Source organism: Echiichthys vipera (assembly GCF_963691815.1).
Source record: "Echiichthys vipera genome assembly, chromosome: 11".
Classification (NCBI taxonomy): Eukaryota; Metazoa; Chordata; class Actinopteri; order Perciformes; family Trachinidae; genus Echiichthys; species Echiichthys vipera.
The window spans coordinates 24,540,728-24,555,190 of NC_139836.1; the positions used below are offsets into that span (position 1 = coordinate 24,540,728).

The following is a 14,463-nucleotide window of genomic DNA, read 5'->3' on the forward strand; positions in this document are numbered from 1 at the left end:
CAGTTTCAGATGAATCTGGAGCTCCATTATCATCTCCTCATCCAGGTCCCTTGTACCAGACTTGCAACAACTGAAGGAAAATGGAAAAAGAGAAAGAAACTTGTCATTTATTCGAAGGTTATTGTCCATTATTTTTAATTGGAAAATGGCGCGGAGATCAATGGGCACTGTATATAGAAAGATGGATGACGCATGATGTCTCACCTTGTATCATAGCAACAAATAAGTAATTAATCAGAAGAAATAATACCTGCATTGACAGAAAGCATCTTTGGGAAAAAATTTATTTGAAGTGTACTTTTGAGTTTTTAGTTTGGCCTGCAAAGGCTGGACTTATGACCTATACCTGCCAGCCACCAGGGGGCGATCAAGATGCTTTGTCTTCACTTCTGGAGAGCTGTCCCTGGATGTGTCATTAGACCAGGGTACCGGACTGAAAATGGTGCCCTAATCATTCCAATGAAAACTGCTCACTTGGTGCATACGCTGAAAAATATAAAACACAGACATCGCTACAATATGATTGTCCTGCACTGTTATGAACTGTTGATAAATAAGATACATGTGAGAGAGAGAAATATAGACGGATGATAAACAATGGCTGTCAGACCAGTAAATAAAGATTTTGTGAGTGAACATACGATATCTGACTGTGTGGAAGTGCGTACATGTGTCCTTTTCATCTGTGCAACCCTCAGGAGTACCTTGTGTTTTGTAGGTTGTTTGTCTTCCCACAGAGAAGTGTGTGTGAGTGATGTGGTGTCACACACACACACACACTCACATACTCACACACACAGACACACACACACACACACACACACAAACACACACACACACACACACACACACACACACACACACACACACACACACACACACACACACAATAACACACACATACAGTGGCATTATGCACCTGGCTGCAGCATGACAGAAGTTTATCAGCAAGAGAATCTAGTGTAAACCAACAACGCAGGTGTCTTGTGTTTGTGCGTGTGTGTGTGTGTGAGAGAGAGAGAGAGAAAGTGAGAAAATATCACGTTTCCTGGCTGACATCAGTAATGCCTTTCCGTAGTTCAACAATCTCTGTGTTTAAAGAAGCTCAAAATATTTGATTTAAAAATAAAAAATTAAAGCATATGTCATAATATAGCTTTCAAGGTACAGCATGGTGTTGTTAAGGTGTCAAGTTCATTAACAGAAAATCATGTGCTGTCCTAGAAATGTGACAAAAGCTAGTGTTGATTTCTGAAGGCCAGTTATCATCTTAAACGTTATTGGACTGAACTAGCAGGTAGATATTGGTTTGGACATCTTCAGAGATTTCCTGAAAAAACTGAAAGAAATCAATGTTACAGTGTTACAATCAGTGTTATATTATTGTCCATCTAGAACCAACATATTCATGTTAAAGTGTACCATACAAGCATCACATGTGACAATGCAAAAGGGAAAAGTGATTTGTTTGTATGAGATGAGCGGCCCAAACTGTTCTCCCCTCTGTGAACATATGAAAAATCTGTCAGAAATCATTCTTAAGCTCTTTGTGCCTTTGAAGACTGTTTAAAAGCACATGGTCCCACATGGTGGTCATGTGCTCTGCTCCAGCATCACATTGGCTTTGCCTCCCCCATGTGGATCAGCAGTCTATGACCTGACGTATGCGTGGTTGCTATGCAGGCAGAGGTTGTATGTACCCACTGTAGGGTTGCTGTTTGTCTTCTGTGGTATGAAACCAATGAGAAAGATGAAAATAATAACAGGATGATGATGATGATGATGATTACGAAGAATAACTCGTATTTTAATGAATACCTGTATGGAATCTGATCAAGATGGCGTCTACAAGCAAGACTCCAGACCAGCGTCGACACATTCTACAATGAATTTTTGTATGCTCTTAAATTAATTTAAACCTGCACATCAGACAGACAAACTGAGGTGTTTTTTGCATTGTGTGTGTGTGTGTGTGTGTGTGTGTGTGTGTGTGTGTGTGTGTGTGTGTGTGTGTGTGTGTCATTACAGAAGCAGGGGGAAGTCCTCTTCTGCTCGGGGATGCCAACCTCAGAGGAAACCCCTCCTCCGCCTGCCTCCCACGCATCCACCTACACAGTGGAAACTTCTGTCTGAAACACACACACACACACACACACACACACACACACACACACAGACAAATAGCTGGTCTAGATCAATTTTGGATATCTTATCCAACTATTTTATCAGATTTCTTAATTTCACAAGTGACTGAATGCGTCTACAGACAACAACAAGCTTTTTCACCTTTTTTAACAGTGCTCTATCTAGACCGGCTGTTACCAAGCCTTTCTCACAGCATATGATCCACTGGAAGTCTGTGAGGGTGTTAGATTAGATTAGATTAGATTAGATAGACACACACAGGCATTTTTGACATAACAACAAAAGAGACAGTAAAAAAAACACTTTTACATATAGCATCCTCCATGTATTACTGATATATATAACTGATGAACTTCATTTTGATTTAAAATATAAACATGCCTATGTTATATGAACTCTTTATACCTGTATTGCCCTGCATGAGCCCATTTTAAACAAAAAGTCCTTTGAAGAACTGAAAGTGACCTAACTTCTGCTTGACACACACACGCACGCGCACGCACCCGCACACGCACACGCACACACACCGGTGTGTAATGGTTCATTCCTGAGTTAATAAAGACTTCACACAAATACAACATCTCTTACAAAATATGAAACTGTATTAGGACGCTGATAAAATAAATCTTAACCCATGCACTGTGTGATGGTTACAGACATATGTGGGTCACATTTGAGGATGTGAGAGAACATGCAACAGTGGTTGCAGCAGCGGAACAATGCAGGGCTCCCTGTGTGGGTGCAGAACCACTCAGAGCGGGATGTTCTTTGGTGAACACACACGTAAACAGTACACTCCTTTGATTGAAATAGCGCACAACAGGCAATACAACACACAAACGGTTCAATGTCTTACATGCATATGTAAATATAACAAACACTGTACATACATGAATGAACAAACACACTCACTACACAATTACATTCACATGAATACCACACAAAAATCCTTATAACTGAGTATTTGTATTTGACATTATTAATCATCTCGGCCGCTTGTACCCGCAACCTCGTTCTTTTGGTCATGACCCAGCTTTCATGGCCACGGGTGAGGGTAGGAAGGAAGATTGACCGGTAGATAGAGAGCTTTGCCTTCCGGCTCAGCTCTCTTTTCGTCACAACGGTGCGGTAGAGCAACTGCAGAACGAGGTCGGCCGAAATGTGTTTTCTCAGGAGGGTGGCTGGAGTCTCCCTTAGAGATAGGGTGAGAAGTTCAGCCATCCGTGAGGAACTCGGAGTAGAGCCGCTGCTCCTTTGTGTTGAAAGGAGCCAGTTGAGGTGGTTCGGGTAAGGATGCCCCCTGGGCACCTCCCTAGGGAGGTGTTCCAGGCACGTCCAGCTGGGAGGAGGCCTGGGGGAAGACCCAGGACCAGGTGGAGAGATTATATCTCCACACTGGCGTGGGAACGCCTCAGGATCCCCCAGTTAGAGCTGGATAATGTGGCCCGGGAAAGGGAAGTTTGGGGTCCCCTGCTAAAGCTGCTGCCCCCGCGACCCGACCTCGGATAAGCGGATGAAGATGAGATGAGATGAGATTATTAATCATAAAGATCCAAATTCAAACGTATTTTCCAGCACTTTTGCATCAACATATTTAATGAAAGTTGACAATATTTATTAAATGTATTATTCTTTTGACGGAAATTCAATCATAATGTGCAATTACACTATTTAATGATGCTCCCAAATACAATTACAGTTTAGATATATTTAAAGGCACTTTAGACAGAGTAGAGTATTTTAAGAAGACAGTTTCAAAATGTTACCTTTGAATTTGTTCTGTCACTTTCTCTGTTCATTTCAAACCAACTCTCTTATTATTATCATTATTTCGGTTTCATCTAGCAGCAGTTTAACTTCCACACAGTCAAGTAGCTGTCAGCTTTTGTTGTTTGTTGTTGCTTTTTTATCTATGAAACCACAGACACCCTGAAGAAGACTGTTTGTACTGCTACGTGTGGGTTGTTACCAAGCTCTATTCTTTATGTACACATCTTTTTACCCTTTCAAAGAGCACCTTCATTTTTTGTTTGAACTGAGCACTCCTGACCTTTTTCTTCTAAAAGCTGATTGATGTGCTGAACACCCTGAAGCTGCACGAGAACGTACTGCCTCCTAGTGGCTGAAAACACTCCCGTTACCCTGGTGTACCTTCAGCACAGCTGTAGCTTGTAGTGTAACCCAGTCTGGAGGATATGACAACACCATGGTGTCAACATCTTTTTTTTGAGGGGAGAGGACATACAGCGTCTACAGACACACTGTTAGATCTGTAACATACAGACGTAAATGCAGTGTTGATGGATACTTGTGATGGTGTAAAAAGACAGCTATAGACATGGTGATGTGAAGTTGTTTTGATGGTGGATACTCATCAGTGACCTGAAACAGATGTGTCTTTCCGCTGCATGGCTGTTTTATGAATGTTGATGCTGAATGGTTGCTCTGGAAATATCACACCACAGTTGCTTGAGTTAGCTTGATGAGATAGTATGCCCTCTACATCTGGCCTATAGCCAACAGGAAACAACTGTTCACAAATGGCCTCCTGTGACTCTAACGACTGTCGTTCAGACTCAATAGAGCACTAACGAAGTCCAAACCAACTTCCCATCAATGGCACTTGGAGCACGAAGGGTCCCAGTGACATCATCGGCCTTGTGAGAGGTTAAATACCTGGATCTCCACACCAGATAGTTGGACCAGTCCCAGCCTGGTCAGATGTGTACATGAACTGATGAAGCCTCTTGGATGAGAGGTGAAACGTCGTCTAGACAAATAACCAAGTCCAGTTGCTTTTGACTGTAATTGCTTTGGGGATAACCATCATAGACTTTCATGGTCTTAGCTCGAGGATAATGGTCAAATTTGTAAGAAACCACAAATGGCTAAATATGAGCACCAGTCAAGACATTTTATTATTATTCGGTCCAGTTTTCTAGGAAGAAGGTAACTGTTCCCATCCCCTCCTACCGATAACTCCTGCTATTGGATTTTTTGGTATTTCCTAATAGATTGTTTTCACATATTAACACATAAGAAACTATGTAAAAGGTTGTTTTTTTTAATTACAATTGGGTTATCATTAGCACCATATTCATCCAACAATGAATGCAGGACATGTGGAACTTATGGCACAACAATGTAGCCATTTCGAGTAAGGGTCAGCAAAATTGGATATTGCACAAACTAGTTTGTAAATAATACTGTAAGGAAAATCTGGATGTGCTGCGGACGGGTTTGGTCCTGTGCACCTGCCACTAAGACGTGAGGGTGTGCGGGAACATTAAGATCATGATACATGCAAATGAATCATGTTTTTCTTCTGATATGACACAAACACAGCTGGAAACACAGCCTGCAACACAAATACAGAAACGGAATGAGCCAGAAGTTAAATAAATAACTGTTAGTACTGTTAGACGGGTGTACAGTTAGGGTCCTCTCTCAATAAACCCACACTACAAACCCACATTACAAAACAAACAGACTCTCACAGAAAAAACAATGTGCATTTACAATGTAACCCATCTAAAAGTTACAACATTGTTTCTTTTTCTTTCTTTTTTTAAAAAAGGCTGATGATCTGACGACATTGTTCTTATTGAGTCACTTGGAGCTGAGCTCGAGCTCTTATGTCCAAAACACATCAGTGGAGTAAGACACACGTGGAAATAGCACCTGAACATAACAGCCATGGTATTTAACCTTTTCTGACATTTTTTACTACTATTCATATCATTCTAGTATATTAACCGCCATAACTTTTTAGTCATATTCACATTACTACAGATATTATTCAGTCAATGTTACTTATGTGGTTGTTTGCATCCCTGGGTCTGTCGTCGTTTTCCTTGCTTCTGTGTTATTATCATAATATTATCATAATAATAATAATTATTGTTATTATTATAAAGATTGTTGGGTCTCTGTAAATCAAAGATAAGTCCTATAGTGTGGTCTAGACCTACTCTATATGTAAAGTGTCTTGAGATGACTTTTGTTATGATTTGGCACTATAAATAAAAATGAATTGAATTGAATTGGTGAGGTGTACGTCTGCACAGCTGGAGGAGCAGCATCTTGACTGGCATTGTCATATAATTCCCTGTTGAGCTTCAATTGCAGTGTGATTGGGACTAGAGCATGCGGTTGAATTAGACTTGGACCTCCGGCAGTGTTTGACTAACATGGCAGCTGCCAGGACCACGGAGCTGAACATGAAGGAAGCCCCGCTGAGGAAGAAGGTTGCTGCGTAGTTTCCTGTCCTGTCTACTAACCAACCTGGACACACAGAAACAGGGAACGTGTGTTATACATCAGTTGAAAATATATTCAAAATGTCCATAGTTTTCCTCAGTTTATGTGCAAAAATAAATATTTCTGTAATGAGGGATGCAATGACTACTGAAATGGACACGGTTCACTGATTTATATGCTACAAGGAGTAAAAGGACATGTTATAATCACTGGGGACATTTGGATCTTTTAAGTAAATAGAAAAAAAATTGAAATAAAATTCAATACTTAAATTAAAAATGCAGTACTTTTTAAGATCTTATTTTGAGACTATTACATTCAATGCTTTTTTAATACTTTTGAAACCCCAGAGATACCCCGTTCCCACACAAACACTGCCAGAGTTACATTTGTGAACACTTACCTCCTATTGGTGGGCTAATAAGGTAGGGGATGGCATGAAGGAAGTAGACCACACCCAGAGCTGAGGTAAGGTGGGTGGGGCCCACGACATCAGAGATCACCACTGGGATGAGCGCCACATACGCCCCGTCAAAGTACCCGTATATTACGGAAAATGGCACCAGGAGGGAGAAGGAGTGAAGGAGGTGGATGAACATACAGCAGAGGCCCTCCATGCCTATCGCCAACATGTAGCTCAGCATGCGATACCTCTTCAGACACCTAGAGGGAAGCACAGCTATCAGTGTTGGGCTTTCATTAAACACCTGCCATTCATTTCACACACAAAAACACACCTCCAGTCCAGTTACTTACTTCCTGTCCGTGATCCATCCGAAGGTGATGTTACCGACAATGCCGCTGACTCCAAATATGGACATGAGGAAGGCAGCCTGCTGGTGCTCCAACCCCACGCTAAGGGCGTAAGGGACCAGGTAAACTACTGGAGCGCTGCAGCCATAAGCCAGAAACAGGAAGGACACAGACAGAACCAGGAAGTCGGGGATGACGAGAAATCCAAACTCCTCCCTGGACTCAAGACAGTGACATCTGGACGAAGCTCTTGTGCTCACTAAAGGATCTGAAGGAAGGCTAACGGTTTTATCTAAGTGATAGTCATCTGTTGGTTTGGGTTCAGTGAGTCCTGAGTTTTGTATTTTGGCATCTATATTTGCTGCCTTGTTGTTCAAGTTCATGCTTTCCACCAATCTCAAGCCCTCAATTGTGCTACAGTTTGTTAGTTTAGGATCTGAGAATTGACTCTCCCCTAGCAGTGACTCTGTTAGTTTGTTGCTAAATAAAATGCATTCAGCTATCTTCATATCTGTTACATTTGGATCGGGGAGGCTCGAGCTTGATAACAGCGCAATGTTTCCCTGAACTAGTTTGTTGTTTTCAAATTCAAACTCTTTGAGCGCTCCATTGGCTATGAGTATTCTTTGAGTTTCCGTGAAGCCGTTCATTTCCAGCTGTTTGGCCTCCACTTGGCTGCAGTCAGCAGGTACTCGTGCAGCGTCTTTGGAGTCCAGCACTGTTGTCATGCAGTCATCCTCCAGGTTTCCCATAATATTCTTCCATGTCCTTTAGATGGAAAAGAATAGAATAGGAGGTTATGTGCTGAAACCATTTCTCTTCCCAGAGGCATTGACTTCATGGGGTCTTTGCTGGCTGTTGGAAAGGACTTCAGGAATACACCACTCCCAGAAAAATCCCAAAATGTCATTTTTGATTTTCGCTTGTATGGATTAAACAAACATTATATAATGTGTTAATTTACCTGGCTTTAGTGCTTAATCAGTCGTTGAAAAAACGTCTGATAAAGTACAGCAGCGACAGAGCGGAGGACTTACCTTTCATTTCTTCTTGGTTTGAGCGGCCTCATCAGAGCACCACACACACACAGGTTGGAAACAAATCCTCCCAGGACGAGCAGAGCTCCTCTCCAGGAGTAATGCTCTATGAGCAGTTGGACTGCGGGAGCCAGGATGAAGGTCCCAATGCCACTCCCTGAAGATGAGGTGAAATTAGATTTGATGGGATGAGATGAGGAGAAACACACGTGTAGAGGAACTTAAAAAGTGACTAGAGAAAAGCACAGAGGAAACTGAAGGTACGTAGAAAAGTGAAAAAAGAAGAATGAAGGAGTAGAAGAGAGGAGATGGGGACGTAAGGTGAACAAGAGAACAAAGAAACAGGTAAGCAAAGATGTCACTACCAGACAAGGCGATGCCATAGGCCAGAGCTTTCCTCTCACTGAAGTAACTCCCAACCATCGCTACAGATGGTGTGTAGCTGAGAGCAAAGCCAAGACCTGTAGAGGACGGATATGTAGCCAAATCTCAACAGACGTTGTTAGGATGTCAAAGGATATGACACCCCGATACACATTGCAATACATCTACATGCATGACATTACATTATTTTACATTACTATTCAGCCCTACCTCAACATTGGTGTTAGTTTAGAAGATAGGTTACAGTTCAGTTCAGGTTTATTTGTTGCCTCCAACATTAAGACAGACTTTAATGTCATCCATATAGTGCAGTGCAGTACAGAGGAATGAAAATGTGTTTCCCAGAGGTACTGCAAATCTGTGCCAGGAGAGGGCAGCACAGAGACTGATCAGTAGGTGGGGTTTTGGAGTGTAGACTGGAAAGATTCAATTCAATTTAATTAAATTGTATTAATATTGTCAGATGTGTTACATGTTTCTCATCGGTCACCCTCTCAGATTTTCCTCTGCCCTATATCATTGTCTTCTTCTGTTTAGGGCTCATGCTAGTTCAGATATGTGGTTAGTAGTTCAATAAACATTTCATTTATAAAGAACTCAATCCTGTGATTTGTGTGTGTATGAAATGTACACTGGGCCAATAATTCACCTTCAAATTATGAGACTGCATTCATTAATTGGCTATCAAATTTTCCTCTAAAGAGGCCGGTGACCTATTATCTTAAATTCTGCCATTGGCAAAGTTGAGTGCAATCATTCTACATCACTGTTTGTACCGTTCACGTGTTTATGATGCATCATTTTTTGCATTAATTCTTAATCCATGCTACAGGTTTACCCTACACAGGTAGAACTGGATGGGATGTGCGTGCGTACCTGTGAGGATGCCCATGGTGATGTATAGATATTCCAGACTGGAAGCGAAGGAGCTGATGATGAGACCAGCAGAAGACAGCAGACCTCCCAGGATCACTGTAGCTCTGCAGGAGAGTCGGCTCCCCAGGAAACCACCCAGAGGAGCTGAAAACACAGCGTGTGTGGATTAAGTTACTGACTGATGGTTAAGCATTTACCTGCTGCCATTCATATGTCGTGAACGTGGGGTACAAATGTGTAAACTTTACAGAGTGGATCTCATCTCGTTTCATCTTCAACCGCTTATCCGGGGTCGGCTCGCGGGGCAGCAGTTCTAGCAGGGGACCCCAAACTTCCCTCTCCCGGGCCACATTAACCAGCTCTAACTGGGGGATCCCGGGGCGTTCCCAGGCCAGTGTGGAGATCTAATCTCTCCACCTGGTCCTGGGTCTTCCCCGAGGCCTCCCGATGCATCATATTGCAAAGATCTTTTATTGTGATCCAGTTTTGATGTACCCATACCCTTTATGTTTTTGTCCTAATGTTGTGTTTTCTTTACTCTGCTCCTGGCAAAATATTTTCATTTTTAATAGTTGGAATTATAAATACATTATTACTTGAATTCCGCTTTTTACACATTTACTATCTATAAAACAAACACTTCCTGAACCAAACAGGTAAGAAACAAGTACACTTTGCTTTGACAGATAACTGCAGCTTTGACTGCAGCATTGATCTTCCATCATATACATGTGCTGGTGTTCTTACCACAGAGCATGGTGATGGAGTCAATCAGACTGTGGATCCAGGCGGTGTTGGAATAATCCTTCTCAAAGTGCAGCTGGAACTCCACAAAGAACATGGAAACACACCTGGATACAGAGACAGGGGTGGGTCGGATTTAGTGCATTTGTTTTTACGTCACAGTTTGCAAAAATGGCCTATTGATAAATGTGGATTTTATGTTTCTCTGTGGCTGCCATTTTGTTTGGGACAGGTAGAGTTAGTTAGTATGAGCAGCTGAAGAGAAAACAAAAGACAATAGCGCTTCAGATAAGGCGATAAACTAGGGACACTACGGTAGATTTTATTAGAGTATGGAGAACGGTTTCCTTTTATTCAGAACATTTTTAAAGGGTACAGACAGTGAGAACATATCATTTAGGTCTTACTAAGTGTCCGTCAGCAAAATGTCAAAGCTGATAAACTAGAGTGAAGTAAGTTGTTTATCAGTTTATGGCTGTCATTCATATCCAACGATCTAAAGACTATGTCCTCACTGAACCCATGTTTATGACTCTCATTGTCTGTCATGTAACCTCAGACGGAGCTCACAGGTCTGGTCATGGCCTCACATCAGACCAGACGGTTGTGAAAGCTGAGTCAGGAGGCAAATAAATCCAGTTACCGCTAGCTTCCCACATTAAATTGTAAAAATGACTAGTCATCTTTTTACTTAGTATCCCTTTTTTATCATATGCAAACCTGCATGATATTATGGTGCAATAGCCCTGAACTACTCATGTTTTCAATATACACATATTTAAAAGGTAGTCAAAATCAAATGTCGGCTTACAGCTGAGTGAGTTGTGGAGGAAATGTGCTGCCTGTGCAAAACTGAGATGGAAACATCTCAGCAGGATTTCAAAGTCTTAGCGGAGAAGAAATATTTCTGCTGAAACGGGTTAGTGGCTTAAACACTGTTGGCTGAGTGGGAATGCAGTGTTGCCAGGTAATAACGTAGAGGTGTTAATGACCAAAGCTGAGAACACAAAGCCACATCCAGAAGCTACAAATCTCTCTGTTCACAGGTCATGTCGTGTTGTGTATCAGCAGGAACACAAGCATTCAGCTGTGCACCAAAGAAATGCAATCTCACTGTCTGGGCTTCACATTCACCTGGTCACCGCCCGGATGCAGATGGTGGCGAGGAAACAGCCAAAGACGATCATCCAACCCCAGCCACCTTCCGGCAGGGTCGTGACCCCGGACGCCCGCTTGCCCTCCTCCAACTTCTCCTCCTTGGTGACTGCCATTTCTTCAGCCAATCGCGAGGCCGACTGACATCAGTGTCCCCTCCCTCTGTTGCAAGGGGCACTGGAGGTCACCACTCCACTGCTCGATGTTCTCCTTCTGTCTCTGAATGTACAGCACGTTTTCATTGGCCGGGTTTGTTCTTTCGCTCCCTTAAAGATCTTCAGGGCACTTAAAGGGCCTTCTTCCTCCCTTTCTGTCTGCTCTTTCTCTTCTGCGGTCACTGGGAAAACACAGAAGCCACAACAGGCAGAAACCATTAATATCAGCACCATACAGAGTCCAATGTCTTTTCTTGTTCATTCATCTACTTTATATTGTGCTGTATAAATATACATTTATTATATGTTTCTGTTGAGTTGAAGATTAAATGAGCACTGCCAGCTACTAAACACACTAATATTATATGTAAACTTAACTATGCAACACCAATATGAAAGCTGAGTATTCACCCTTCCAATCAGTTTACTTATACTTCACTTTTAAAGGGTTACTCACTCGCATTTTTACTCTTTATATATTTATTATATCTTGGATTTTTACCGATATCATCATTGAGAAAATAATCAGCAACAGACTACTGGAACATGTCTGATCTTTAACGGTCCTGTACAATGAGATACGCATATTGTCCTTCAGACTCATTTGTAATTTAGAGTAAATGAATGTGAAGGTGGGACACACACACAGAAGAGACAGTAGTAGAAGAAGAAGTAGTGAGTAGAAAAGGGCGAAAGGGCGAAAGCACCACCTACAGAAATTGAACTCATTTTCAGATTTCCCCTGCTTAATAAGGAAGGTCACATTTTCCATATACTTCTTGCTGCATGATAAAAGTTAGGCATCACAGGCCAGACATGAGCCTGAACATCAGGGAAGAAACGCTCACCCATCTGCTGTCAGAACAATGGGAAATAATTCATTTTAATTGCAGCTGTTTAAATCATTGCGCAGAAAAACAATATACTGACATCGAGCTATAGCCAAAACGATAGATCCCAGTCAGCCTGACAGCTTCTTTGACCCCACCCACTTATTTCCATCTCAAACTGCAACACACTCCTCGCTAATGAGAAAAAAATCAATTTTTTAGTGTTTTTTATCTTGAAACAGGAAACCAACAATTACTGTAACAGCTGTAAGCTAAAGGCCTGTCGATTAAAGCCTACAAAAGGTAATAGAGAAAGTTCCATCTGCAGCCCAAATCCAACACATGACCTGACATGTAAATAGGAGGATCCTGGATGTTTGCATTTGATTGTAACAGCCCGAGGCTGAGCTCACTCTTGAGTCATCCCCTTAAAGTGTCTTGTTAGTGCAAACCAATAGCAGTGATGCAGCCTGTGTTTCCATTTGAAAAGCTGAGGCCTTCACACCAGCTGTGCCCTTTTTGCATTTCAGTTACTCGACTCAAGGTATCTTGACAAACAGGCTGCGTATGTAGGGGAGGGGTGGGGATGGGGGTGGGGGTGTGTAAGGCAGAGACCTCAGCAACAGGAGAGCAGACTTTTAAATAGGAAATAAAACCATAAAATAACCCTTTTCAAACATTAAAAGAGCATTCATGTCGAAACTGCTCTCGTGCTTCCGTCCAAAGGTTCCTGTGTTGCTTCATTTGCTTTGTCATCTGGACTAACAGCTTGTAAAGGTTGCACGTGTGTATGTGTGTGTGTGTGTGTGTGTGTGTGTGTGTGTGTGTTGACTGACAGCATGTGAACGTGAGGTACAGAGAATGTCCCTGCTGCTGCAAAGTAAACTGGCAGTGAGCCACAAAAACAACGGAGTTCACACAGTGATCCAGTTTGCATTCATTCAGAGTGGGTTAAGTAAATGCCACAAACAATGATCATAAACACATTTCCATGTGACAAACACTTACAATGTGTACTGTGCATTGGAAGTCTAAAAATGAAGGACAATTATTTTGTCTGTAAAATACAGCATTTACAATGAATGTCACCCATATGCACATTTTCTTGGTATAATTTAACCATTTATTTTGCGATTCAACATGTACAGTATATGTAGAGTATCTGTTTTGTTGCAGGAAGTTGATTTTTTAGAAAAAAAAACTATTCACAAGGTAAAAAGGGGGAGTTACTCTGTTAGGCTACCAGAAAAACAAAAATCCTTATAAAGAGTCCAGAGCAAATGGAAATAGATAATGCATAAAAGTCCAACAATAATAGGTGAAAATTAAAGTGACTTACATTAGCTCCTGGTTGGTCTCTGCTTCATGGTCCCACTGTTCAGCAGAGACGGTTTCCTGCTGCTGCCCCTCCTGCAAACACCCTGAAGGTGTTCTGCAGCACCACTGAGCACACACACACTGTAGATATGCAGGGGGAGGGAGGGAGGGAGTGTCTTTTTTTTTAATAGTCCCCTTACTTTTTACTTTATGGTGTTTTTTATGGGGACACCCTGCACAGGTACTAAAGGAACCTGAGTCAAACTTTATCAATTTATTTTATTTCTGTGTCTCTTGTCGTAAAGACAATGTTAACGGTAAAGACTTAGGTGTTTGGATTTGTTTTTGTACTTTAAAAAGACACATATTAAATTAAATGGAGTGTAAAAACAAATTACTCCAGTAGGTAAAACAGAGATTTTTAGTTTTTAAAAAGAAAATTAAAATAAATTGGACATTCAGTAGCTCATTTTGGTTTTCAGCTCCATTTGTTTCCCCTTCCTTTTCTTTTCCTAAGGAGCTACCGAACTGATGCTAACATAAAGCTAGCTACTGCGCTGGAGCTAACTTACTACCTAACTACTACTACTACTAACTTACTACTATTACCCTCTTTTTCAGCTTCATATTTTTATTTTGTGTATCTACTAGAACATATTAGATGCTTTAATGTTCAAAAAACACTTTATTTACTTCTCATGGCTGCTGTACCCTCCCTCTGTCTGAGACTCTCAGCGCAAGCCCCTTCCCGATGAGCCCAGTCTGCTCTGATTGGTCAGCACTTCCTGGTCTCCTCCCCACTGTTCC

General features: G+C 41.7%; 1 protein-coding gene across 1 annotated transcript; it reads right to left on the minus strand.

The window, feature by feature from the left end:
- Nucleotides 1–4,938: 4,938 nt before the first annotated feature.
- Nucleotides 4,939–13,766, minus strand: LOC310953586 (monocarboxylate transporter 12-B-like). Its single transcript, XM_083922664.1, has 9 exons — nucleotides 13,679–13,766; nucleotides 11,334–11,691; nucleotides 10,203–10,306; nucleotides 9,456–9,599; nucleotides 8,561–8,656; nucleotides 8,196–8,352; nucleotides 7,162–7,926; nucleotides 6,809–7,068; nucleotides 4,939–6,429 (listed from the first exon to the last, which is right to left on the minus strand). Exons 2-9 carry the CDS (start codon nucleotides 11,468–11,470, stop codon nucleotides 6,242–6,244), a joined length of 1,851 nt encoding a protein of 616 aa, XP_083778790.1. The 5' UTR covers nucleotides 11,471–11,691; nucleotides 13,679–13,766; the 3' UTR covers nucleotides 4,939–6,241.
- Between the last annotated feature and the right edge of the window lie 697 nt (nucleotides 13,767–14,463).

Coding starts and splice junctions, on each gene's coding strand:
- LOC310953586 (XM_083922664.1), bottom strand. CDS start 11,470: ATGGCAGTCACCAAGGAGGAGAAGTTGGAGGAGGGCAAGCGGGCGTCC. Junction 10,307..11,333: donor TGCATCCGGGCGGTGACCAG/GTGAATGTGAAG, acceptor CTCTGTATCCAG/GTGTGTTTCCATGTTCTTTG. Junction 8,353..8,560: donor CTATGGCATCGCCTTGTCTG/GTAGTGACATCT, acceptor CCTCATCTTCAG/GGAGTGGCATTGGGACCTTC.